Source organism: Mauremys reevesii, linkage group 5 (assembly GCF_016161935.1).
Source record: "Mauremys reevesii isolate NIE-2019 linkage group 5, ASM1616193v1, whole genome shotgun sequence".
Taxonomy (NCBI): Eukaryota; Metazoa; Chordata; order Testudines; family Geoemydidae; genus Mauremys; species Mauremys reevesii.
Window position 1 is genome coordinate 58,039,010 of NC_052627.1, and position 27,517 is coordinate 58,066,526.

Genomic DNA, 27,517 nt, shown 5'->3' on the forward strand with positions numbered 1-27,517 from the left:
GTAGTACTAGGACTGAAATGACTCAAGGTGGTGTGGGAATTCCAGTGAATAGCAATATCATCAAAATATTTTTCTCTTTTGCCTACGCATGAAGTTTAACTTACCGTAATCCATTCCTCTGATCAAAAGCAGGAATCATAGAACTGGGATGTTCTGATGTCAGAGCAACAAGCAACTGCAAGACATCCATTAGATTGTCATCCTGTTAAAAAATACATCACAGAATTCAAATTTAAAAATTAAGTAGCTAAATTGCTAGATTAGAACATTACTCTAAATTTTAAAAGTCATTGCAAATAATTCAGTATGATCCAGGCCTTGGTTTTGGGCCAAGGAAGTTCTTTAGGTAGCAGCTGTAAACTGTAGAGCAGGGCCAGGGAGTCAGACCAGAATCCAAATAACTAGGGCCACACTCAAAGGAGCCAGGAGAGAGTACTAAGGAACAGGAAAGGTACAGGGAAATTAAAGGGTCAACAAAAGTGAGAATGGATTAGGTAATAGAATTAGTTGATCTGTGCGTAGTGGTGGTGAAGTCGCATTGTTTTGTATGTAGTGGGAAGTTTGTGCATGTGTGACAGGAGCCTGGTCTACACTGTGGTGGGGAGGAAGGAGGTGTCTGCCTAAGATACGCAACTTCAGCTATGAGAATAGCATAGATGAAGTCAACGTATCTTAGTTCGACTTACCTCATGCCCTCACGGCGCACGGTCAATTGCCGCGGCTCCCCCGTCGAGTTTGCTTCCACCACTCACCAAGCTGGAGTTCAGCAGTCAACGGGAGAGTGATCGGGGCTTAATTTATCACGTCTATACTATACGCGATAAATCTAGCCCCAATAGATCAATCGCTACCCGCCGGGTTTAGATGTACCCAGGGAATGGGCTATACGGCAATTCCTTCCATGCACATTTATTTAAGTACACACACGTACACACACACACACTCCATCCATTCAGTGAATTAAAACAAAACCAACCAAACAAAGCAAATTTTGTTTTCATTAACACCCATGTACCTAAATCGCTTGACAGAAAAGATTGCTTCATTAAGGATTCAACAACTCTGGCTCTCAGTTTAGGCCACACAGGCTCATCTGGTTAAAAAAAAAAAGAGGAAGAGTGGAAGGCTAACTCCTCCTTTCCATTTACAAAATTTGAATGAAGGCTCCGTGATTTGTTTCATTTTCAGGGTTTTTCAACATAGAGACTTCATGCATAGCAAGCCAGGATGTGAATGTACAGCAGACAAACTTGCAGTAATTGGCCATGTGGACTCTACTACCATGCACAGAAGTTCCATAACATGCTTTGACTACAGAACTTTTAGTGAATGGTAGCAGAGTCCACACGGTCAGCTACTGCATAGCAAACTAGCAAGGTGTAGATCCACATCCCGGCTTGCCACGCATTATATCTTCATGTAGATAAGTCCTTATCTGCTACCCAGATTGTCATTTCTGCATAAAGAAGAAGGACTGGATTGCTTATTTCATCCTGTAGCAAAGCACACTCAATCCAGTACCAGAGTAGAGACTAGAGGATAAATATAGGTGTAAACACAAAGAAAAAATAAATCTGTACTGCTTGAAGTGAATTCAATTAATTCCTTATTTTGCCCATTTCAAGCACCCTTAAAAAGATTACTTCAGTTAGATTTATGGTCCCATTTTCCTTGTCTTTGATGTTACATCTGGCATAAAGTGCCTTTTCCTGGTGCTAAAATATGAAGATGGATATATCAATGGTAACCAATATTCTTTCCCAATTAAGTTTACAAGCTTCTCTTAGACTTCATTAACATTCTTATTTTTAATTCACATTTTCAATGTATTGTTTTATTTAAGAAGCTGAATAAAAAAGGTGAAAAATAAAACCAAAAATATTACTTACGTAGCATAAAATAAGGTTTTTTTTAAGTCACTCTTGCCATCTGTTTTTCTGATTGATAGATCAGGCTGTTGAACAGCATAGGAAACTACTTTGACTTACTACCTTAATGAACCTCAATCTACTATTAAACGTAGTGTTTAAATCACTACAGGATATTGGTAATTCAACACACTGCACTCTAGGTTTAGACTATATTTGTTATTTCTTACTGCAGAGCCATCTTGTGGCAAGAGAGGATATTTTTATTTGAAAAAATTGTGAATAAATTTTGCTTGACTTACAAAGAATAGCAAAAACAATACAAAAAGTTACCTCATGAATTGTGAGCAGATAATTGAAGATAGCCTGCAGTTCATCTTCTTTCACTCCATAATCCTCAAAAAATAAAATTTAAATTGTATCTAGCATCTTTCTTTCAAGGCATAACAAAATAATTATTAAAAAAAGAGCACTATACAAGACAGTGTCATATAAAGCAGAACAGCTACACAAGATAGATTTATCTTTATCTAAGGTGCCATGACAGCTTCTAAGGCAGAGGTGGGTAAACTACAGGTTGCGGGACCCTCCTGCCTGGCCCCTCAGCTCCTGGCCCAGGAGGCTAGCCCCCAGCCCCTCCTCTACTGTTCCCCGTCCCCCACAGCCCCAGCATATTGCGCCACTGGCTGCGAGCTCTTGCCGGGCAGCGCAGCTCCAGAGCTGCAGCTCTGTGCTGCATGGTAGCATGGCTGGCTCCAGCCGGGCGGCACGGCTGCCTGTCCTGGTGCTCTGGGCCGTGCGGCTGTAGCGCAACCAGCCAATGGTGCTCCAGGCAGCGCGGTAAGAGGGCAGGAAGTGGGGGGGTTGGATAGACGGCAAGGGAGTTTGGGGTGGTGGTCAGGGGGCGGGGGTGTGGATAAGGTTCGGGGCGGTCAGAGGGCAGGGAATGAGGGGTTGAATGGAGGCAGGGGTTCTGGGGATGGTCAGGGAGAAGGGGTGGTTGGATGGTCCCGGGGGTGGGCAGTCAGGAATGAAAGGAGTTGGATGGGGAAGCGGGGGTCAGTCAGGAGCGGTCAGGGGACGGGGAAGGGTGGATGGGGCAGGAGTCCCAGGGGAGCCATTGGGGGCGAGAGTCAGATAGGGGGTGGGGCTGGGCCATGCCTGGCTGTCCGGGGAGGCACAGCCTCGCCTACCCGGCCCTCCATACAATTTCAGAAACCCAATGTGGCCCTCAGGCCAAAAAGTTTGCCCACCCGCCTGTTCTAAGGTAACAGGTTCTCTGCCTTAAAGGATTCCCAACTGAAGGATCTAAGCTACAAAAGTTGTCACCCAAAGTGGAAAGTAACATACAAAAATAGGGTAAGAGGTGACAATAGATGTATATGAAACAATAAGTGATCCACCGAAGGAGAACAGAGTTTCTTATTATTCTCCCTCATAATAGCGGAGCAAATGGACATCCAATGAAGTTAAAAGGCAAATTTAAAGTAGTAAATACTTCTTTGTACAATGCAAAATTGCAGAACTCACTTCCACAAGATATTGAGGCAAAGAGCTTAGTAAGATCCAAAACCAATATTAGACATTTATTATAGTCATCACTACTAGATCTCTCTGAGGCCTCATTTGTTTGTTTTCGTTTTTTAAGTTTCAGCAAAAACTGTTCACTTGTTTCCATGAAAAATAAGTTGTTTTGCCAATGCTAAAACAGAAGTCTTACAACCATTTAATTGAGACGCACTTGTACCTTAATGCTTTGGAGCAGAGTCTAGACATTTAGCAGGGGGTCACCCTGGCATCAGTACTTTTTTCTGACCCTGCAAAAATCTGCCCAAATTTGACCTACTTATAAGCTAGTGGCGGGGGGAAAAAGCAGCTTGCCAAGGGGCTGAGCAAGACTTTTGCTGCAATTGGTCCTCCCAGCTCCAGGGGGACCAGAATTGAGAGCAGGGAGTCTGTCTCCTTGGCTCTCAGTACTTCTCCTCTGGTACCAAAGGAGCATGGAGGAGAAAGATGAAGTATGATTCAAAAGTAGAGAGATGACAAACGTGTTGGAAAGTGAAGAGAAACAGAGAACCTTTGGCTCAGAGGAGAGCATAGCACAGGGATACAAGCAGAAGGATTTATAACCACTAGAGAATGTTCCCCTCCAGAACCTAGAACTGAACCTAGGATTCCTGAATCTCAACAGTCCTCTGTTGTCTGGCAAATAGTTGTAAAGCCGACTGGCAAACTGTATTATCATCCTCTAGTGGCTTGTCTGCATAAAGGATAACAGCCTACTACAGTCAGTTATTCTGTCCACACTAATGCTTCTTCTGAAGCATCTGGTTCTGCCACTATTAGATTTAGGAGATTGAATCTCATCAAATAGCGAGATCTTATGTTCCCCTTGGTGGAGGGCACTTCATAAATTAACTACATACCAACAGTTCTACTTTTGACAAGAAACAGTTTAAACATAAACATTTATCAATTCATGCTACTTACATTAGCAGGCCAAATGGGAGGATCACCCTCAGTGTTGTTTCAAGTACCTTATTTGCTTATAAAAATACCAAAATTTCAACGTACTTTAAAGACTGCTAAGGTGATATACTGCAGTAGTACACAGCAGAGATTGAGTCAGTGTTACACATTTCATGGGAAAGGCAGCATGGACAATAGAATCTCCATTTATAGTCGCCTTACCTTCATCACTAGTTGTTTAATGAACATCAGTAAGAATGCTCGCAGAGATAAAATCTCCTTCTGATTAGGGCGTGGTCCATCTTTAAAAACATACAAAAAGATGGATATATTATACTATCTATCTACTGGATGTGAATTACTGATGGTTATCTTGTTACTAAAGCATATAATATATTTTTAATTTAAAAGTTTTGAAAAAATGTAAGATAATTTATATTTTTATATGTGAGAGCACAATTTCAAATACACTGGTTTTCTTTGTTTCCCACAGGAAACATGTTATTACATATTGTTTTAATGTTTAATAGTGTAGTGAACTGACCACTAATTAAGGCTACACGGTAAGGCTATGTCAAAGTTTTATAAAACCTTATATTAAAATTCTTTTAATGCTTTTTCATTTAAATTAAAACTTCTGCAGTCTCTAAATCAAACACTGAAACATCATGGATGGAGGTAAAAGAATGAGTTTAAGTTGATATTATAACTTTAAATTAGTATTTCCAGACTTTGATATTTAGTTATTTTGTGTATGTTTGTTTTTTAAATAGAATTTCTACTTCGGCTCCTTAATATTTTCAGGCGATGATTACACTATAGTATTGATCAATATAAAATGATTTCTTATGCTTGGACTACTACTAGCATATATTGGATAAATATATGATGTTGTGAGGTATTCCTACACCTCTTGTATTCAAACATTTTCTTGCAAGTTAGAGAAACCCAATTTAGAGACCCAAGACTCTCAGAGAAGACACTCTCCTTTCCCTCCCCAAATAATCTGTCACTGAAATATTTTAAAGATCCAAATATCATAGCTCTTTAAGCTATTCATTGTGTTAGCTATGCCCAGGGAGGGGGCAAATACAACCCCAATTTTAACAGAAGAATATACAAATTCAAACAGCGCTATGAGGCCTTGTGTCACACAAGTTTAACTACAGATGTGATTTTAAACCAATTTAGTTAAACTGGTGCAAGTTTGTGTAGATGCACTTTGGTTGAATTTAAGAGTGCTTTGTTTCAATTTAGCTCAAATAAAAAATAAGTCATTCAACTGAAATAGAGTATTCTACACAAACTTGTCCCAGTTTCACTAAATTGGTAAAGAAACATACCTTTAGGTAAACCAGTTCAATTTTATGAGTAGACAAGTTCTTACTAACAAAAAATCTTCATTCCTTCCAGGGTTCAACACACTACCAAGCAAATATAATTTCCCTTTCACAAATTTTGTTAGTGAATTTCCCTTGTTTGAGAAGTTGGTGGTAGTGAGAGGAACAGGATGAAGGGGCCCCTGCAGGAGGACTGGCATGAGAGAACTTCCTGGGTACACCTATATCCCCTTCAGCTACCAGATCTCTCCGATCCTCATTCCCACCCTGGGCTGGTAACAAGCTAACTGAGGAACTATGAGGAGCACAACTACCAGCTGGAGGCAACATCACAGGGAGTACACTACAACCCTTACTCCAAGAAAGGGAAATAGGAACCCCCAGAGCCCTTCTTCCAATTGGGAACAAAAGGCTGGGGGAAAGCGTGGGGTTCCCCTTGCCCATCAGGAGTTAAAGGGGAGCTCCAGAATTCCTTCCTCCATTCTAAAAAGTTTCAGGATAGCTTGCAAAGGCAGGAGTCGCCACATTCATCTCTATGTGGTGGTCTCAGCTCAACGGGTTGGACTCCATGGAGATTAATACAGCCCAAAACACCTCTCCTCTGAGAGGAGTTAATTTCATAATTCATCTCAATGGGAAGTTCTCTTCCCTCTCCCAATCTCAGTGATGTGTTTCCATTCTGCCAGACCCACTTTTCAGTAGTGGGTACCTGTATTAAGCATCAAGTCTCTATGATCTGAGCTCATAACAACATAAGAATGGCCATACTGGGTCAGACCAATGATCCATCCAGCCCAGTATCCTGTCTACCGACCGTGACCAATGCCAGGTGTACCAGAGGGAGTGCACCTAACAGGTAATGATCAAGTGATCTCTCTCCTGCCATCCATCTCTACCCTCTGACAAACAGGCTAGGGACACCATTCCTTACCCATCCTGGCTAATAGCCATTAATGGACTTAACCTCCATGAATTTATCTAGTTCTCTTTTAAACCCTGTTATAGTCCTAGCCTTCACAACCGCCTCAGGCAAGAAGTTCCACAGGTTGACTGTGTGCTGTGTGAAGAAGAACTTCCTTTGGTCTTAGTGCTGCATGTCAGTGACATACACTGAATGCCTATTTTCAGCACCTCATCCTATCTCAGCATTGTGCATCTGTGGCATGGACTGAGCATACTCATTCTCATCTCCCATCAACCTCTGAGTTCTATGCCTATGACATGGGCTCATCTCTGTTCTCAACTCCCCCATTCTCATCACTGTGTCTTAATTAGGTTCTTGAAGCTTCAGGAGACCCAGTACCTGAATGAGCTCTATAAATAGGTTATGTCTTTGAGCTTGTGAAATGCTGATAAGAAGTCTAGCTCTGCACTTTTAATGTCATCCCCAGTAAGATATAGTCTAATAATGTACATAGATCCTTGGGGTTGAGGGAACATTTATTCTCTTCAGGGTCGGGAGGGGAGAGGGGGCAAAAAAGAAAGCATCTTATGGACAAAGCTGCTTGTTAGAACTGGTATGCTAAATCCTTCCACCAAATGAAACACTGCCTGGATCCCATCCATTCCACACACCACACAAAGCCGTGCACTTCAAGTGAAGTGGTTCAGAATGCTCATGTGTTGATGAAGGGTGAACAAGTCTCACATACAAGTCTCACATGTATACATACCTACACCTTTTGGAGTAATACCACTGCGATCTTGAGGGTTCACGGCCCAGTAGTAATATTTTAAGGAGTGCATTACCAGAAGAACTGTCCCAACACGCCGAACTGCATTGTATATGTTAACAGTGCCAATGAACTCAGTAGACAGGTAAGTGTACAGGATCAGCTGAACCTACAACACCCAGTTAAGAACAAATTGAAAATATCAGCTAGGATTTCACATACACAACAAGGAGGTAAGTCAAAATGGTAGTAGATTAGGAATTACATTCTTAATTTTATCCAATTTAAAAAAATTCTAATGTAAAAAAAGAGCAGAGTAAATGGAGATACTCACTAGGGTAGCTTCACCAAATAGTTACTAAACTCTTTTGATTTTACCACAAGTCTCATGATACTTGGTGTAATTCTAAATGTCCAAGCTTCTGGAGTCATGTGAATATGAGAGAATCTCATTTTGGCCTTCATGGTTGTTGTGAAAAGAAGTTTGAATGTGTGAATTCCCCCCCCCTTTTTTTTCCACCTCATCATTTCTGGGGGCTTTTTTTTTTAAAATGCTTAGGGCTGGAAATATTGATAGCTACATCTAACTGCCAGAATAAAAATTCTATGTCACTGTCCTTCTCTGGAGCACAATGAAAGGGCAATAAAAAAGATTTCAGGTGCTACTGTTCCCTAATTGAAAAGTTCCTCTTTTGTGAAGTATCTATGTTATATAGTGCTATAGACTTTAGGGCGTGTCTAAATCATACAAGGGACAATGACATTTTTAATGTTTTATTGCAGTGACATTTTAACAATTCCCATTTCAGATAGAGCATCCAAAACATAACATGGTCTAATTTTTTGATTTTTAGAAGAGAGTCTTTAAAAATGGGTAAGGGTCCAAGCAGCTCACTTTCCAAAACAGCCTCTGACGCACTATACAAAACTCACCCTCTTACTGGAGTTTGTCTCTATTTACAAAAAAAAGTAACAAATTCCAGCCCAATATTTTTCCTATAGTTTCTTATAGTGGCTGTTCCTATATTTTCTTCCTAAGATAGGATGAGTCCACACCAATCTCAGACACAATTACTGTGCACTAAAAATGCCTGGATGTGCTTTAGCTTAATAGCTTAGTTTGCTTTAAAGTCTAAGTGCACCTGCAGTGTGCAGTAAGTGTCCACACAGGGAGTTACTGCAGAATGTGCTGTAAACTCACTCCCTATCTTGGACTAACCTCCTTGTAGACAAGCCCTTACTCTGTCTATATAGCCACTCCCACTCCCTTATATCCAGGATAGGGTTAATGAACACCATGTGTTCCAAAAGACGTTATCAGGAATCAATCAGCAGCTCTGCAAGCTCCAACATGATCAAAACAAGGTGAAGCAACAGCAGAAATCTGTCACTATCTTGGAAAGTGTTTACTTGTTCTCCTGTTTATGTTTGGCTAGAAAAAATTGACATACAGGGTGAACACTGAAAATGACAATACACAAAGAGCTGTCAAATGCATAAATCAAACTAAACAGGAAGAAAAACATTCTCTCTACTAGCTATTCAATTATAGTTATCTTGAGTGTTACTAGAGTTTCTAGAAGTGGGATTTTCAAGTGGAAAGTATGCCCTTAATATGAAACAGTTTGTAAAGTTCATATAAACAGTTCATTATAAAGTTATGATCTTATAGATTTGTATTGCTTATTTCCCCTTCTGCAAACATAAAAGATGCTGCCAATGCTTTTATAAAGGTTTAATTTAGCTGTACCCATATTACATCATTCATTCATGATGCTTCAAAACCTATTTGTATCTAACTTTGGCTCAGTTTATGGAATTCACCACAGAATGTCAAGTTTTTTAGTCTTGTAATGATGAAGGAGCTTTTAAGTGAATTTCATGCTCTTGAAATATGTCAGATTAAAAGCCATGAAAAATACATTTTCCTATGTAGTTACCAAACAGGTGTAGCACTGCCTGCAGCATCTTTAAACAACCCTATACTATTTCCGTACTTCTCCCTGAGTGCTAAATTACTTGTCTTTTGTTCTATTAAGAGTTTAAAATAATCTTTGCAAGTGTTCTGGCTTCAATTTTGGCAGACTGTTATACCAGTATGGATTGGAGACTAGTACAGGCAAATATTTTTATGCCTTAATATACTTTATGTATATAGTAATTCTATAGTATCACTGAGATGATATATGTTTGGTTTACATTATAGTTAAATCTGGAATCATTTGGCACCGCTCCACTAAACTCCATATTCACACCATAGCAGAAGTGTAATTGGAACTAAAGTTGGACAATATTATTTTAAAGGGCTACTTAGTCAGTGGAATGCAAATAGTCTCATGCTACTGATCCAGATCTTCAATTAGAACATTAGCTATTCAGGCAGTGACTGTGTCAGCCTATGTACATACAGCATTTAGAACAATTGGATCCTGATTGAAACCTTTCTCTGCAGGGTGGCTGGGCCTACTCTCTGAGGGAGACAATCTCGGCTATCCAGGAGGGCTTCGGACTAGAGCTGCTACTCTCCCCTGGATCGAGAGGAGGCAGTTGGGGTGGTTTGGGCACTTTGTAAGGATGACCCCAGGACACTTCCGTTAGAACTCTACCGGGCACGTCCCACTGGGTGGAGGGTCCGAGGCTGACCCAGGACAAACAGGAGGAATTATAGCTCCCAGCTGGCCTGGGAATGCTGAGGAATCCCACAGGAGGAGCTGGAACCTGTAGCAGAGGTAAAGGAGGTCTGGTCCTCCCTACTTTCCATGCTGCCGCCACGACCCTCACCAGGAAAAGCAGCATAAAGGAAAAAGAAGGAGGGATCCTGATTGGGCCTTTGGATGCCACTTCATTAAGAACAAACAGTATCATCACCACCACCACCACCACCACCACCACGTATGTTCTAACCTGAACCGATACATGATTAACAAAACCAAAATATTTTACCTTCGCTGGTGTATGAATCCAGATTGCCGGGTTAAGGAGAATGTGATCACACAGCTGTTTAAGCAAAGGAATCCCATTGTGCAAATTACTCAGGTATTTAGCAAAGGCAAGGCATAGTTCTAGCACAACTCTGGTAACATGGACTTTGGAAGACTGTTAAAAAAAAGGCTTCTTTAGACTCATGTTTACAGAACTTTGACAATACAGAAAAATATTAGCAAAAGGATTCTGATAAGCTAACCTTAGATCAGTAGTGATTTTGTTTTACCTTTTCAAGACTATGTCCTATCACAAGGAAGCCCTTACAGGAAAGCATCTGCTCTTGCATAGCAATGGAGTTCTTCAGCAATTCCATGATGAAAGCCAGTAAAGTAGAACTGAAAAATACAGTGTATTGAAATCATTCAGCTTCTTAAAGAAATATCAGGTATTTCAGAGAGTCATAGAAATTAGGTATTCAATTCCCTCACAGGAATATGTTCCCAGCTAAACTCTTTCATCTTCCAGCATAAGTACATTTAACACAACACTTAAATAGCTAAATTAAGATTTGGAATAAAGTTAAGATTAGAATTTGAAAACATTTAAGACTGCAAAGTTACAAGGTCTCCTAGTTTCAACTGGATTTTCTCTACCTCAAAACTTGGAACTTTGTGATACTTTTCCAATATCAAAACACTCCTGAAACAACTTTTCACTGATTACTTCCAATTTTGAACCAGTTCTGACATGCAATAGATCTATGTTCCATTCCAACTGCCATTCTCTTGCTTTCAGACAGGCCAAATGATGCTGGCAGCACTTCTGTTTAAAGTAGGACTAACTGCTTTGAACAACCCCTCTGTAGTCAATGCCACTCCTTAACTGCTATGAAGTCTCATCAATTTCTGTGGCTGGAAGATCAGAGGTTGCAAAACAGAGCTGGAGCAAAGGAAAACTCAAGGTTTTTTTAGGTTTGAAGGTAACTGAGGGATGGAGGAAGAAATGCACAAGAAGATTTTAGAACAGCAAAGATTTCTGCATTCAATGCAAAAATATTAACACAACATTAAGATTGTCCAGTTAAGAACTCAAAAATCATGAACTGAGAAGCAAAAAATTTGTCTTTTCTTTTTACTGGTCCACTGTGAAGATGAGCTCCAACTCCACCGCCACCCCACCACACGCAAAACAAAGTTTTTTTTGTTTGTTTTCCCCCCACCCCATCACAGAGACACTCATTTCTCTTGTAAGACCATGGTAAAAAAACTTTATGATGTTAGGTTGCAAACTGATGTGCATTCTCTCCTTCTCACTGCTCCCACTAACACTCAACCTAGGAATCAGCATGTGCATTTAAAGAGGTGGAAAAGTTACACTTCATTTATCATTAATTAGTATATGAGCACATAATTAAAAATGATCCTAAGGCCTAAATGCAAGAAGGTCATATAGTCAAACTTAGCTTTTGTATTTCCTGATTTTAGAGAACTTAACTGTGTACACTTGATATTCCATTAGAGGGGTTTTGTACATAATTTTAGCATTATTTTTCTGCCTCTTTAAAAGAAAAAAATTCCATAGTTCTTTAACAGAATGCACATAAAGGCTAATTAGTGCTTTGGTGTCAGTAAAATACACACCGTTAGACTTAAGCCCCTAGCTGGATCAGGACTGGTTATCGCCTATTAGTACTGTGGCTTACATACATATTTTTGTACATATACATTCATTGATATTGTAGAACTGATAAATGAAATTGTTTTTAATTGTTCATTTTATTAATGTAACTTCTGTTCACCATTCACTACACTTGCCTTACATTGTAACTTCTGTTCACTGTTTGCCATATTGTAATTCAAACCCCATTTTAAAACGCTCACTCCATTTTGTAAAAGCTTCCTCCAACCTTCATTTTTGCAAACCCTGCTGTAATCTTATTAGTTTAGGTTAAATGTGTGACTGAGGTATGTATGGATGATGGAATCAACCTCCAGCCCCAGCCTGTCTTGATGAAATAGAGTTCAAACCCCACCGGCTGAAGATGCAGACAAGAGCCCTAACAAAGTAAGAAGTGTCCACCCTAAAAAGAAAAGGTACAATAGAAGAAAGATCAAAGCGAGGTCCGAGGCTGAAAGTCACACCTGCAATTGACGGGTGATCAATCATCAAACCCAGAGGCAACGTGACACAGCAAGACCTATAGACTGTGGGTTCAAACTAAAGCCTACAAAAAGGATGGGTGAGATGGAAGACTTTGGAGGGTAACATTCTGCTGCCAACATGGAAGGACATCGGTGCATGCCCAACAGAGACCCAGCTCATCCTTGTGCCCGGCTTTCCTGGCCAGTTAGCTGCTACAAGCTATGAACCCAAGCTGCAAAATCAAGACATGAACTTAAGCTATCTTCAGGACTGGTAACTATGCAGCAGCTGCAGAACATCTGATGGGTGTGTGTGTGTGTATGTATAGGTATTAGGTATAATGTGTGTGTATAAGGATTAAGATATTAGTGATTGGTCATAAATCACATTGTTATCATAATAAATGTGGCACCTTTGTCTTGCCCCCTGAAAAGATCCTGTGTAGTTTTGTCTGTACAACAGTATAAACCTTTGTCATTGTACACATGGTTATGGAGTACTATAAATTGCACATTTATAAGCGTATAACTTATTACTACTGAATTTATTTCTTTTAGACATGATTTTATAAGTCTTAATACAAGAGCCAAGTGGGAGAAAATCAGTTTAGCAGTTGTGAAGTTACTAGCTTTTGAAGCTGACAAAACAGCTTTATGAGTTTATATTTAAATTAGGAATTAAGGAGATTTTTTTAAATGCCTAAAGGAATTAGGAGCAGAAATCAATGGGATTAAATCCTTTAGGTACTTCTGAAAATCACACCCTAAATATGGATTTTTCTTCACATACATGTCTATATCTTTATCAGTTTTCTAATGATCATGCCCAGAACATAATTTACAAATAGTAATAACTTTACTAAATGAAAACCACTTTTAATCCAGGCAAAGGTACTAGCCCTCAGTAAAAGATACATGTATGCCTACTGCTATGGAAGGATATTGCTTCAGTTTCCCCTACACTCACCCCATAAAAACAAATTAGCCAAAAAGGTAAATGTGTTTTGGAAAGTTTTGAGTTTGTAAAACAAGTGGTTCTAAAGGAAACTTTTTTGCAATGTTAACTACAGAGTGTATTATGAGTCCCTTACAATTTTAACATCCTTGACAACCCATACAAAGCTTGAGTTAGCCTGGGCACATACATCTTTCAATCATCATGCACTATAGGCCAGGATCATCAACTTATCTTCTGTGGAGCTTCAAGAAGCGTTTCTCCCCCACACTGATAGGAAAGAAATCATGTAGATTTTTCATATTTCTAGTACCCCATAAATACATTACATAACTATAGCATGATGTACATATTTGTTTTCATTTGTGCAAGTTTACACAGAAAACATCGTGCCAATAATCTTGATCTCAGTTCAAGGTCCTGCTCACATGAGGCTTAACAACTTCTGGCCTTGAGAATAGAAATAAAGCATCCAAATAATAGTGCTACAATTCCATTAGTTGGAGTTAATTCTTTGCCTAATAGCTAAACAGACATGGTTTCCAGTTTAACCTTCAGTTATTTTATTAACTGCATTTAATAGAAGCTGTGCATTTCAGTCACTTAAGGCAGATGTAATCTTCAATTTATTGTGTTTATGTAGAGAAGCCTGACATAAGAAGTTTTCCCTTTACTTGCTGCTCTATCTTACTGGTGAAAAAAAAGAATTGTAAACTACAAGAATTCTTTACAACTTAAAGGTAGCTAGCTCGCTCTGTGGCCATTTAAATTAAGCAAAAACCCATTTCACTTAAATTAAAATGGGTTGAAGTTAAAATGGAAGACGAAATGAGGTAGCCATACATACTCACCAAACAGTTGTGTCAACTTGGTCCAAAGAATATTGCCTATGGTCTAACTGTGCAAACAGAGGAAAAAGTACCTGCACTCCTCCAATTGAATGCATAGCACTTTGGATAGAATGTGTTAGGACTGCTTTCACATCCTGACAAAGAAGAATTAAAAGAAGATTAAAACCTTTTCTAAAACCACTTTAAAAACAGTTATCATTTTACTTAAATACTTCAGAGTATCTTTAATATAAAATCAGATTACCACCACGCAAAGAAATTACTACAAGTAACGGCTACTACTGTTGAGGAGACAAACACAAAAAAGATGTCCCAGTCCCAGAGCCTGGGATTCCTGTCTACTGTGCTGGTCCTCAAAGATGACTTTAGATGGGCACATAGGTTGTGGCCAGCATCTAAAGCAAAACATGGTCTCTGGTAACAGAGCAGCTCCATAGCTTGCTGGCCTTTCCGTAAGTGCCCCTGTGCTCTCCTGAAGTGGAGGAGAGCAAGGTGTTAGAGGCCCTGGGATGGAAGAAGCAAGAGTTACAATAGAATGTCCCCAAGAAAAAACACTGGGGGGGGGTGGACTTTTTGGGGGGGCGGGGGCGAAGGAGGAGGAAGAAGGCTGTTTTTAAAGTTATTTTCTAAACTTTTGCTGTGTTTCTAAAAAAGATTCTGATGTAACCTTCCTGAAGACAAATTTAATTGGGACTCTAAGAATGGAAAAGTGAGCAAGTTCACTTAGGGAAGGGAAGGGTGACATGGCTGTACACTGATAGGGGTACAGTGCACAGGTGTGATGCAATGAGAAGCAGCAAAATTGGTTAGGAGAGGTTGGAAACCCCACCCTCTTAGGATGCCTGACCAGAAGTGATAGGAAAGGGGAGCCTGATGTAAGGAGTAGTAGTGGGGAGAAGTCAGGAGGCTTGATGACAAAGGGAGGAGAGTTACTTTAAAGAGCTGGGAACAATTCTCCACACCTCCAATTAAAAAGGTTGAGGAAGGAGAGCAGTGCAGTTCTGATAGCTTCTCCCGATTAGTCTATTATGTGGGGCCCTCTCACCTGGCACTAAAATCCTGGTTACAGACATCACACGTACAAGCCATTTTTCTCCTTAGAAAGTCTACTAAAAGTGCCAAAGTACCTGAAGCATGAGAGCATGTGGTGAATGAACAAAGATAGAAGGGTTATCCTTGGGGGATGATTCTAGACAGAGCTGTGCATCAGTAGCCCTTGGATTGTACATGAAAGCAATAGCACTGGACAATTTGCCATCATACAGTAACAGTTTGTGATGCTCAGCAAGGAAGAGATCACTTTCTGTCTTGAATTTAAATGTTCCCTAGAATGATGGAAGAAAGAAAAAAAATTAAAGTGACTTGCACTGAAAATGCAATAGGAAACAAAATAATTACAACAGCATTACTCCTCTATTCTAGCAATGCATCAGAACAGTCCCACTACAACACCGTTAGCTCAGGACAATTTTTGCAGAGTTAGTATTATATAGCATTTACATTCTGGAAGCTAAGAAAAACATAAGAAAATATAGTGCCTATTACTCAGTGTTCACTTAGAAGCTCTTTGGGCAGAGGTAAAGACAAAAAAAATGTTGCGTTGGTACAGCACGTAGGGGCCACAATCCCCAATTGAGGTCCATCAGGGTTTCCACAATACAAACAATAAATAAGTAAATAGCATAACAGAACTAAACCTCAGTGCTCATCACTTTTAATGTGTTAAATTAGGTATCAAGATACTTTTCTGGCATGAAGAAAGTAAATTTGGTAGCAAGCCTCAATAAAAAAAAAAAAGAAGAAGAAGATCTAGCCACAGTTAATAGTTAGTGCTCTATCCACTTAGACAGCATGTCCCTCCCTATCACCCAAAAATCCAAAGCAGAACTCCTGAGAAGTGAACACGAGAGTAAAGACAGCAAACAGAGTTTATTATTTGCATTAACCTTGTTTTAATACCAAGTTGGTATTAAATATGTGCCAACTTGGGTGGGGGCGGGAGAGGTTGTGTTTTGTTTAATACACATACAATCTATTTCATTTCATGGAGTAGGACTGGAGTTTTATAGATCAGAAGAGATGGAAAAAACAAAAACACCAGCAAACAAGTCTACTGCTGTGCCACAACTCCCACTCTGACCGTGAATTTATATCAAGAATGGTTTTTAATTACATCATCAAATGCTCTCTTCTCATGCAGATGGGCCTGTAGCATTTTTATATATCAGTTATGCAAGGCAGGTTATGCATCATGGCAAAAATAGGAAACATTAAAAATGTATAGAAAGTCAGAGTCACATTACTGAGCAAAATATTTTTTGTAATAAAATTATGCAAAAAACTGTTTAAAACCATTTAAAAACCCAGGTGACTATAGAGTTATATTTATAAAAGTTCATGCTCACTAGCAGCTGGATGGGGTTACAAAGCCCAAAAAACCCTCAACTGTCACATTTTTCTCAAGAAAATAATGCGATAGGTTTGTCATGGACATGATCTATACATTCATTTTTCTCCTCTTTACACTTTTATAAAATGGAATAGATTAATTTAAATTTTGTGATATTAGATACTTTATTTCTATAAGCCTATGTAAAATAAAAATAGGCTGGTAAGAATACTGTATACATCGTCGTCATTGACATCCTAAAATACTCCAGAAATTGACTTATTAGAATTAATCTTTTGTGTACTATTGACTCAATTGCAAAATACCTTGTATCCCAGGCCAAGCTGATAAATGGCAAAAATCTGAGCAGCATTGAGAGTGTCACTAAAAAGGTAAACAGCTGTCATTTGCCCACAAAACACTCGATTAGCATCTGCTGTTTCTGAAGAACCCAGGAAACATTTATCAAACGTCTGAAAAGGACAACACAAGATAGTTGTACACAATAAAAGACAAGAAAGGATTCAATGTGAAGCACACAAGTATTAATCATGTGGATTATGTATTTGTTGTTCTTAAGAAAAGCAATACATTTATTTTACACCCAAAACAGCCTTTCAATATTATAATTGATCAAATATTTTTCAACAGGCAAAAAGCAAAATTTCCCTCTCCCAACTCAAATAAATTATCATAGCCAAGGCAAGTAAACTGGATGTCCAAGCTGGTAACGCTTTCATTCTAATTTTGAAAGGAAGCATTAATAAAGTAAATGTTTTCAAAACCTGCAGTTTAAAAAAGAGTTTGTTTTATAAGCAAAACAGTTATTTTTCATTTTATTTAGCTGTCAATGTCTAGAATTTGTAAAATACTTAATATACAATATTAATTAAAAATAAACTATGTTCTCTGCAATTTTTACTCTACTCAAATACTGATTAGGACATATCTGCAAATATATACACAGCGAGAGAGTTAAGAAGCTAAGTTCTAGAACTGTGATATATCATCAGAAAGTAAGCTATTTCTGTAGTATTAGGGTAACATTAATTGTACTGGTGTCTCAATACCATGTTGGAGATCAGTATTATCAGATTGTCATCCACATATTAGGAGAGCATAAAGTGAAACTGCAGAAGAGGAAAATGAGTTTTTAAAGAGACATGACAGTGTTCATCTATAGGGCCCAATCCTGCACACAGTTAAGCATACACATAACTTTACTCCAGTGACTAGTCAATGGACTGTTCATTTAAGTAATATAATGGATGTGCTTAGGTGTTTGCAGAACTGGACCCATAACTTTTACTGACCATCTAGCACACTGACTACATTTGCATTCTCTTAGTTGAAATGCAATGTGTGTCACCAGGTACAGTTTTTTTAAATTATTTATTCAAAATTCTGTTAGAAAACCTACTTTTTTCCTCTCAAGCCAGGTTATCAAAACGTAAAAATATAATCAAGCGTAAAAAAAATTTCAGCCATTCCAAGTATGAAATTAAGTAACATAAAATTAAATAAAAGCTACTTACATCACTGGTATTGACAAACCACGTTATCTCTCCATACGATGCTAGTTCTCCATTCACATAGCACCGAAGTTCACTGTTCTTCCAGCGGTTATAGATATGCACTATAGTAACCATATACCACTGAATAATAAGAGAATAATTGATACTTTAAGCCTGTAAGTACGTTTTAAAAGTTACTCAAAATAGCTGGTCCCAGAAGATCAAAACTATTGATATGAGTTATGAAAAGGCAGAAAACTTTTTGAAGATGACTTAGGGATTTCTTTAAATTAATGTGAAAGAAATGCAAAGTTCATTGCTGGCCTAGCCTAATTCACTGTACCCAAACAGTGTGCTCAATCACCCTGTTTACTGACAAACAGGTGTATGATCTTAAAGGAGATACATGGTTACGGTACACAACTTTTTCCTGACAACACTAAGGGCACTATTTATGCCAAAATAACTGACAAAAGAAATAAATATTGTATCTTGCTTTGTTAATTTTGTTGGGCTTAGTGCAATGAATTTTTTGCGATCATTCCAAAAGAGCAGCAAGGATGACACCAAAGCTTAAAGATTCTCCAAGGACTGTGTGTCAAATGGTAAACCAGAATCCATATGAACAGCAAGGGATTACTGATCAGAATTACCAAAATGTTTTTGGAAACCTGCTCTCCCACAGATGTTTACTTCTTTTTTTCCTTCAGAAACACCAGACAAATGCTCCATTTGAGAAAGCAAACATATTTTCAAGTCTACTAAATATTCAAGGAAGCATTGAACAATGGCATTTAAATCAAGTCATGACATGTTGCTAAATATGATTATTCAATAATGTGGAATGACTCATCGTAGTTGAGAAGACTGGATACACTGAATAATTACCAAGTATGATTCATTTAGTGTATTCTCTTACACATGATTCTGTGTTCTTGAAACTGCTTGAGAAAAACATTAAGCCTTTGACTAGATCAGGACAACAAGGTGTTTGTTTCATAACCATGTTAGCCAACACATGTTAATACATTTTTTTTAAACAAACAACACTATCTGTCTATCGCCAGTGGTGTTTAAAAACCATACTAGTTGGTTGTGATCACACTAGGTAGAATAGTTATAAACAGTTATTCCTGGGGTCATCCCAGGTAATGACAAAGGAAGAGTAACCTGTTTTTTGTCAAAGTTGGTGTATTGACTGCTTTAAGTCCTGTCTGTCCTCATCTACACACTCTTCCCTCCTGGGAAGTCCCCAGTAGATTCTTCAACACTCCATCAGCCCAGGAATTATCAGGGAAGAGGTAACATGTATAATAATGCAGGGCCGCACAGAGGGGAGGGCAAGTGGGGCAATTTGCCCCGGGCCCCGCAGGGGCCCCCACGAGAGTTTTTCGGGGCCCCTGGAGCAGGGTCCTTCACTCGCTCCGGGGGCCCCGGAAAACTCTCGCGGGGCCCAGGGCCGCGGAGCTTCTTCCACTCCGGGTTTTTGGCAGCAATTCAGCGGCGAAGACCCCCACCGAAGACCCCAGACCCCCTGAATCCTCTGGGCGGCCCTGTAATAATGATAATACCTAGCTGTAATATAGCACTTCTGTCAATAGCTTTCAAAGCACTTTACAAAAGAGGTAAGCATCATCATCATCTCCATTTCACAGATGAAGAAACTAAGACAGAGGGGAAGTGACTTGCCCAAGATCACCCAGCCGGCTATAATAAATACATTTTAGTACACCTATAAGTTCCTATTTTTCTAATTTTTAAAGGGTTAAAAACAATAACATTGTGGTGTATGTTACTTAGTTTAATCATATCAGGAGTCAGCCCTAACAAGTGAAGTCTTCTATTTATTCACTAAACAGGATGTGAATTCCATAAGCCGTAAAAGTGAAAGTTCTCCTACACTTTTCCAGTAATTTCCCAGATCCTGATAGCTATTCAATCTTTACCATTTTTGCTGCATAAATACCAACTGATGTGGACACTTGTCCAGCAAGAAACAGACAAAGACCATCAACTCATTACACTGAATCAAGCCAACAGCCAGTAGATCTAACTTTCAGTCACTATTCACCTAGGCCACATGTGATTTACTCTTTAGTAAATTGCATTTTTTTCTTTTACACTTGGGAATGTATTAAATCACAATCTTAAAAAATGGCAGGTTACTATGTACATTTGTTTAAGTTTTACTTGTAAAAGTTGGTATTATTTACTTCTCTAAATAATGCCAACTGATACTATTGGTAATATTTTTGAAGATAATATTTTTCTCGGTCCATATGAAGTTAGTGATTAGCAAACAAAACAGAACACTCCCCTGAGCTTACTAGGACACTGGTCTAAATAAAAAATAAATACAATTAATGGCTAATTACACACATGTACCTAGGTAATTTATGGCACTTCTTTGAATTATTTACTTGCTTAACCCACCTTCTGTGGCTTGAAATCAAATTTCACACAGTGCTGGAATCCTTTTCCCTTTGACTTTATTGATGTCACAATCAAACAGCCTCCAACAAAGTGAGCAGAATAACCAAGTCCTTTGTTTGTTCGAAAACTACAAAAAAGTTTTTTTAAAGAAATGAAACTAAATTTGCATGTAAACAAGAAAAATTAGGTTATTTTTTTTTCAGTGTAAGTAGAGACCATTGAAAAATGAATATAAATGGAAAAAAACATTAGCAATCTAGGTTTTCATAATACATACCAATATAAGTAAGGCTTATCCTTATCCACATTGATATTATTTACAGGATCCATTCTTAACCAAGTGTGAAAGGTAAATCCATTCTGGTAGGGCCACTTGGCTATAGGAGGTAAGGCAATAGCCTAAAGGAAGTAATATAGATATTTAATATAGGAAGATTTAACATAAAATCATTTCTGAATTAAGACAGGACATGGTGCAAGTTACAGTCTTCTAATGTCTTACTGCAATAATAACATGGCCCAAGGTTTGTTTCTTTTTTTAAAAAGAATCTTTAGATTATAAAAAGATTTCATGACAAAAATATTTATATCTCAATAAAAATAACTTATAATGAAACTAAACTTTTTTGCAGAAATATTTGGTCCAAAATTGCCTTAAGCTCATCTTGTTCTGTTGTGTACTAACAGAAAAGTGAAATTTACAGACTCATGATCGCTACAATGCTGGCACACCAGATTGCATCTGAAAGAGGAGGAAAGTAACTGACTGTGGAAAGAAGTTAGGCATAAAAATGGAAGTCTCTAGATTTTGCCTGAAACAGTCTTATCTGCAGAAAATTCATGCCTATCTTAGCCCTGCAGAAAAATATAGACATGAGAACGTGAGACTTATAACCCTGTTTTCAAAAGACGACATTACGTAATCCTTCCAGCCAAAATTTTCCCATAAAAACACAGTACCTACATTAACTAGAAAGTCTGTAAATTGCTAACTATATGCTCAACAATTTTTATAGTATTTGATTCTTTGTTTTGAACAGTTTTTAAGCATTACCATTCACCTTTCATCATTTTGCTTCATAGACTTGCAATGTAAATTTCAACTTAGATTTCCATAACCCTCTGATAAAAGATGCTGTCCAGATGATCAATACCAATGAACAAAAACATCAAAGAATGTAAGTGTTGCCAGACTCCTCATTATGCTCCCCAACTCTGTGTAGCTATCCCTGCCCAAACACAATGCTATAAACAGGCCCAGCTCTACCGTTTTTGCTGCCCCAAGCAGCGTGCCGAATTGCCGCCGTGGACGGCGGGGGCCGTCTGTGTGCCGTTAGGGCAGCACGCACATTTCCACAGAAGACAGAAGCTGCTGCTGAATTGCCGCCACAGGCAGCTGAATATAGAAGCTACTGCCGAATTGCCACCGCCACGGAAACGCGCATGCCACCCTAACAGCACACGGACTGCCCCCGCCTTCCGCGGCAGCAATTCAGCACGCTGGTTGGTCGGCAAAAACACACCCGGACTGCCGCCCCTTACACATTGTCGCCTCAAGTACCTGCTTGGAATGCTGGTACCCGGAGCTGGCCCTGGCTATAAATCCTTCTGTAAAGCTGTAATAAGCACTAATAAGTCTACATGTCTGAGTCTGACTCAATTTTTTTGGGCTGATATCACAACAATTGGTTTAACTCACAGAGCTTTTTATGATGGCTTGTGCTAATTATCTAAAATATTAAGATTCCTATAATATTAAGTTTCTCATTGTCTTGAGGCACTTAAATACTATATACAGTATAAGAATCTAATAAAACAATGTACACGGAACCAAAATAATGTTAATACGCCCATTATAATTATCATATAGTGAAGGTTTCAGAAATATTTCTATTTTTATCTTTATTTTTCAGTCCCTTAAATTTTCATTTACATACAATTTATTTTGGGCTTAAGTATGTTATGTTTAATTTCAAGACAGAAGGTGGTTTGTGTGTGATCTTGAGTGCCGAGAATATATATGGAAGGAGAGATTGTGAGATGATCCAATGACTATGTTTTGAGTTATGTGTGAGGTTGTGAAAACATACGTTTTACTCTTTTAACAACTAAAAGATTTGAGTTATAAGAGACAAAATTTTGATGAATTTGATCCTTAGTGAGGACAACTGCATGATGTTTTTGAACACATTTGGTTTAAAAATAAAAATTGTTTTTAGTGTACAAATCTGAAATTTCACTGTGTTGTAATTGTAGGGGCCTAACAAAAAAAAGCAGTTGGGGGAGGGGGGTTACAAGGTTATTGTAGGGCAGGTTGCAGTACTGCTACCCCTACTTCTGTGCTGCTGCTGATGGCGGTGTTACCTTCAGAGCTGGGCAGCTGGAGAGCAGCTGTTGCTGGCCAGGATAACCAGCTCTGAAAGCAGAGCCGCCGCCAGCAGCAGTGCAGACGTAAGGATGGCATGGTATGGTATTGCCACACTTACTTCTGCACTGCTGCCTGCAAAGCTGGGCCCTCAGTCAGCCGCCGCTGCTCTCCGGCCACCCAGCTCTGAAGACAGAGCAGAGGTAAGGGTGGCAATACCGCAACCCCACTAAAATAACCTTGCAGCCCCCCCTGCAATTCCCTTTTGGATCAGGACCCCGAATTTGATAAACTGGTCTCCCCCCATGAAATCTGTATAGCATAGGGTAAAATCACACAAAAGGCCAGATTTCACAGGGGGAGGCCAGATTTCACGGCCCTTGATGCATTTTTCATGGCTGCGAATTTGGTAGGGCCCTAGCCACAGTGTTAGCTTTATCCTGGTGTTTCTCAGCAATATTTTGGTAGTATTTCTTATGTGTAATAGAAACTGCAGTAAAACAGTGCAGTATATGCTGATTTTTTTCCATATGGCCAGCGTATAAATGAGTCGGCTCATAAAGATAGCATGTGCTGTTATAGTCACATGTATGATGTCTGATCATTTGAGTGGGGGGAAGTCTCCGGGGAGGTTCCGTGTCTCTTGCCATAAAAAGGAATAGACAGCAGAATTGAGCCAACTTTCAATTTGGTGCATTCTGGGGCTTCCACAGAAGTGCCTCCCAAATGTGTATAATATTAGGGGATTCCGTTGTGTGCTGTACACTAAGGCAGACACCACTGCTAAGGAATATTGAGAGAAGAAATAAAGACAGACAAAGATTCTGCTTGCAACAAATAAGAGTGAGTTAACTGAATCAATCTCACAAAATGGGCTATGGGCTATTACTTGTACCCGATCTTTCTTTAGAAAAGATGGTTTGTCCTTCCATAAAGGTAGTGCATATTTAATAGTAACATATTTCAGTTAATCTTAATGTAGTTACCACCCTCAAAAAATAAGTCTCTCTAGGAACAATGTCAGACTGGTGAATATAACTGTATACATGAAACAAGAGAGCCAAATGAGAATAGGCAAGAAAAGAGCCAGTAGTAAGAGGAGGATAACAAATAAAGGTATAGAAAATGTATATAACCACTTACTGCAGCACTTTTTCCTGGAAAATTGAAGAAGGCATCAGGACCATATTTATGAGGCATGTGTTTTAATACAGACAATAATTTTCCAGCATGTGGTGGCTATTAAAAGAAATTATCACAAATATCAAACATTTTTATATTATTCTGATACATATTATAAGAAAGGATGCAATTTGACACATTTCTCATCCTTCCACAGAAAAACACTAGGCCACCACATTACTCAGGAGAGTAATAGTCAAGGAAGAGTGTCAACCCAAAATTCATCTTAGACACCAACAGCCCAGTTCTACTCCAGCTAACTTTTCCTATTGAATTCAGTGGCAGTAATCTCAAAATAAAATTTAAGAGCTTACATCAATGTATTACATCAAGTGTTATAGTTATGGTTGCAGGCCAACAGTTTTAAGACTGTTTTTTCACTTGCCTATAACTTCCAGAGGTGTGAAACTTTTAATGACTGGTCCTTCTCTGAGGTGAGAAGTAAAAAAATTCCTTTAAACTCCCTCAGAGTTACAGGGAGTGCGGGGGAAGAGGGGAAGAATGAAAATCATGTTTTTCTGGCTTTCAGGAGAAACTTCAAACTGTTTGAGCCTAGGAAACAAAAAATAATAAACTTAAAACTTCATATGAAGCCACTCACTGAAGACTAATCACTGTGCCATCTTAAAAAGGTACACCTCTACCTTGATATAACGCTGTCTTTGGGACCCAAAAAAATCTTACCGCATTATAGGTGAAACCATGTTATATTGAACTTGCTTTGATCCATCGGAGTGTGCAGCACCGTCCCCCCGGAGCACTGCTTTACCGCGTTATATCCAAATTCGTGTTATATTGGGTGGCGTTATATCAAGGTAGCGGTATATTTAAAAAATAAATGCTCAAAGCAAATCAAAATGGTTCACACATGTGCAGAAAATAATGGGGGAACGGAGATCACAGTTTAAGTTGACTGTCTGCAGCACTGTGGCACAGCACAAAAAGTTGGATAACTAGTGCTGCAGATAGTTAAGTTTAAGATTTAGGGAGCTGTCCAATTTCCTAGCAATGCAGTTATGTTTTTCTCCTCTTTCTCTCCTTTGTATTTGTTCTTTAAGAAGAAAAGTAAATGCAAACAAGAGAGTCAGGAAATAAAAAACATTAACATTACAAAGAGAACCTTAACTCACTCACACTGAACATATGCAATATTTTTAACTACATTCGCCTTAAATTTAAACCTTGCAATTTGGAGTTTTGTTTAAAATTTTCAATTTTAATTGAGTATTAGCATAAGTTTTTATATTTAATAGGTATTTGTTTTTACTCAGCAAGAAACCAGATCTGAGAAGCCTTTTCTCTATATTAGGATGACCAGACATCCCGATAAAATTGGGACCGTCCTGATATTTAGGTATTTGTCCCGCGCCCCGACCGATCTTCGCAAATTTCGCTCCGCCGACAGCACTCTGCTTTTTTTTTTTTTGGGCCGTTGGCGGACGCCCCCATGTGTACCGATATTTTCTTCCTCTCATCTGGTCACCCTTCTCTATATTGAGCAGATTATTTTAGGGGCCACCAAAGCAGGATTACAAATATTTTTCAAAGACCTTAGAACAATTCTTAAAGCAATTGCTACTTCCATCAAAGTAGCAATTCTGATGTTTAGATTTCACCTGGAGGAGAAAGTACATTTGGTAGCATCAGTATCATATGAGGAAAAAAAGCTAACTTTTGGGAGGGAGATTGTCAGGGGTGTTCTGTTCTCCTATTCCACTCCAGGTATAAACAGTAAAAAATTTATACTAGGACTTTTCACTTGGAGTTTGCTTTGGAATCAAGCGGCAAGTGATACTACAAGATGGCCTTAAATTCAGATCTTTCTACAAATTCCTACTTCACTAACCAAATCAGTTTCTGCAATATTTACTCAAAAGGAAAAAAAAAGTGAAAATAGACACTCTTTGGGTTGTGTATGTGGGAGATAGTTTTTAAATCTGCCTTTTTAAAATGTCTACTTTTTTTTAATCCTCTGCTTTTTTTTTTCCTCCCTTCGTTTCATGTAACTGAGTTATAAAAAGAAAAACAGGTACCTACTCCCATCAAATTATTTGCAGGTATATAAAGAAGACAAGTGCGACCTGTTTGTCAGGGGGATACTCAAGGCACTAAGTATCAATATTCCTAGAGCGATCAAATGTAAATCTAATTGGTAACTTACTCTCACTTCTACACCATATATTTTATTACTAATATGCAAGACGACATCTATTGATAATACTACTGGGGGGATCCCTACATCTTTGATAGCTTTCACATTTGGTTATTTAAAATGTTTGCAAATAGCCCTTTTTATTTGGAAAGATTAGGAGACAGTATAACTAACATTAAGACAACAAAGTTGTTTACCCATTTTCCTTTTTCTCCTTGGAGTTTGCTGAAGAACAATTTTAGCTCCCGGACCGTCAAATTATAGCTAGCCAGCACTCCCAACATATCAACTAAGAGATCTGAAGGAAAAAATATTAAAATGATATACATGCAGCTCTGTACATAATGATCAAATGCGTATTCTTTTATTTTGTCAATAAAAGTGCTGTGTTAAGGTTTTATATAAACAGTCATATTTAGTTCAAATAAATGTATTCTGTTGCCATCTAAAGTCCTACCTGCAATCATATTGTCAGCTTTATCAATTCTCTGTAGCACTTGTTCAACAAGCCCCACTTCTGTGCAGACTTGTAGATTCCGTATACTCTTCTTCAGGATTGCTGTAAACATGCTCCATACCTCAGCCTGGCAAGTGATGTCACATTTATCCAACAAGTCTACCATGCAGATGATACTCTCTCCTTCTTGGATAATAAAGTTCATTTCCAGATCAAAATGTCCCCCTACAAGCTTTAAGGGAAAAAAGGCAAAGCATTAGGAACAACCATTTCCATACATGATTTTACATTTAGGACTAGCTAAGCAAGTTCCCAAGGAGGTGTGTTGAAACATTAACAGAGGTTGTGGGGTTGGATTTGGATTAGATTAGGGAAGAAAGATTGGATGGTGGCAGACCATGAGTCCAGTTGCTACTTCTGTTATGGATCCACTGTTATGGATTCTGTTATGAAGTCACTTGACCTTTCTGTGTTTCAGTTTGCCTGTCTGTAAAAGCACTTCCCAGATAGGTAAGAGAACAGCTGCTGCAAAGAGCTGACCTACCTCACCAAAAAGTGTTGCTCTTTACAAACATTAAGCTGCACTTCATGTATATTAGATAAAAAGTGGATTGAAGTACACCTCTACCCCGATATAATGCTGTCCTTGGGAGCCAAAAAAATCTTACCGTGTTATAGGTGAAACCGTGTTATATTGAACTTGCTTTGATCCACCAGAGTATGCACCCCCCCCTCCCCGGAGCGCTGCTTTACCGCGTTATATCCAAATTCATGTTATATCAGGTCACATTATATCGGGGTAG

The 27,517-nt window shown here is 38.7% G+C and overlaps 1 protein-coding gene across 5 annotated transcripts in view; it reads right to left on the bottom strand.

Annotated features, from left to right (window-relative positions):
• Positions 1–27,517, bottom strand: part of LRBA (LPS responsive beige-like anchor protein) — a 565,586-nt gene that overhangs the window by 477,596 nt on the left and 60,473 nt on the right. For all 5 annotated transcript variants that reach the window (XM_039542019.1, XM_039542017.1, XM_039542018.1 and 2 more), the window contains exons 3-17: positions 26,715–26,946; positions 26,455–26,555; positions 24,067–24,162; positions 20,836–20,957; positions 20,559–20,685; positions 18,147–18,266; positions 16,938–17,084; positions 15,350–15,547; positions 14,223–14,356; positions 10,562–10,670; positions 10,294–10,446; positions 7,351–7,519; positions 4,560–4,639; positions 2,202–2,264; positions 105–202 (exon numbers count right to left, since the gene is read on the bottom strand). In XM_039542019.1, the coding sequence (XP_039397953.1) occupies positions 105–202; positions 2,202–2,264; positions 4,560–4,639; positions 7,351–7,519; positions 10,294–10,446; positions 10,562–10,670; positions 14,223–14,356; positions 15,350–15,547; positions 16,938–17,084; positions 18,147–18,266; positions 20,559–20,685; positions 20,836–20,957; positions 24,067–24,162; positions 26,455–26,555; positions 26,715–26,946 (1,949 nt within the window). The remainder of the gene's footprint in view (positions 1–104; positions 203–2,201; positions 2,265–4,559; positions 4,640–7,350; positions 7,520–10,293; positions 10,447–10,561; positions 10,671–14,222; positions 14,357–15,349; positions 15,548–16,937; positions 17,085–18,146; positions 18,267–20,558; positions 20,686–20,835; positions 20,958–24,066; positions 24,163–26,454; positions 26,556–26,714; positions 26,947–27,517) is intronic.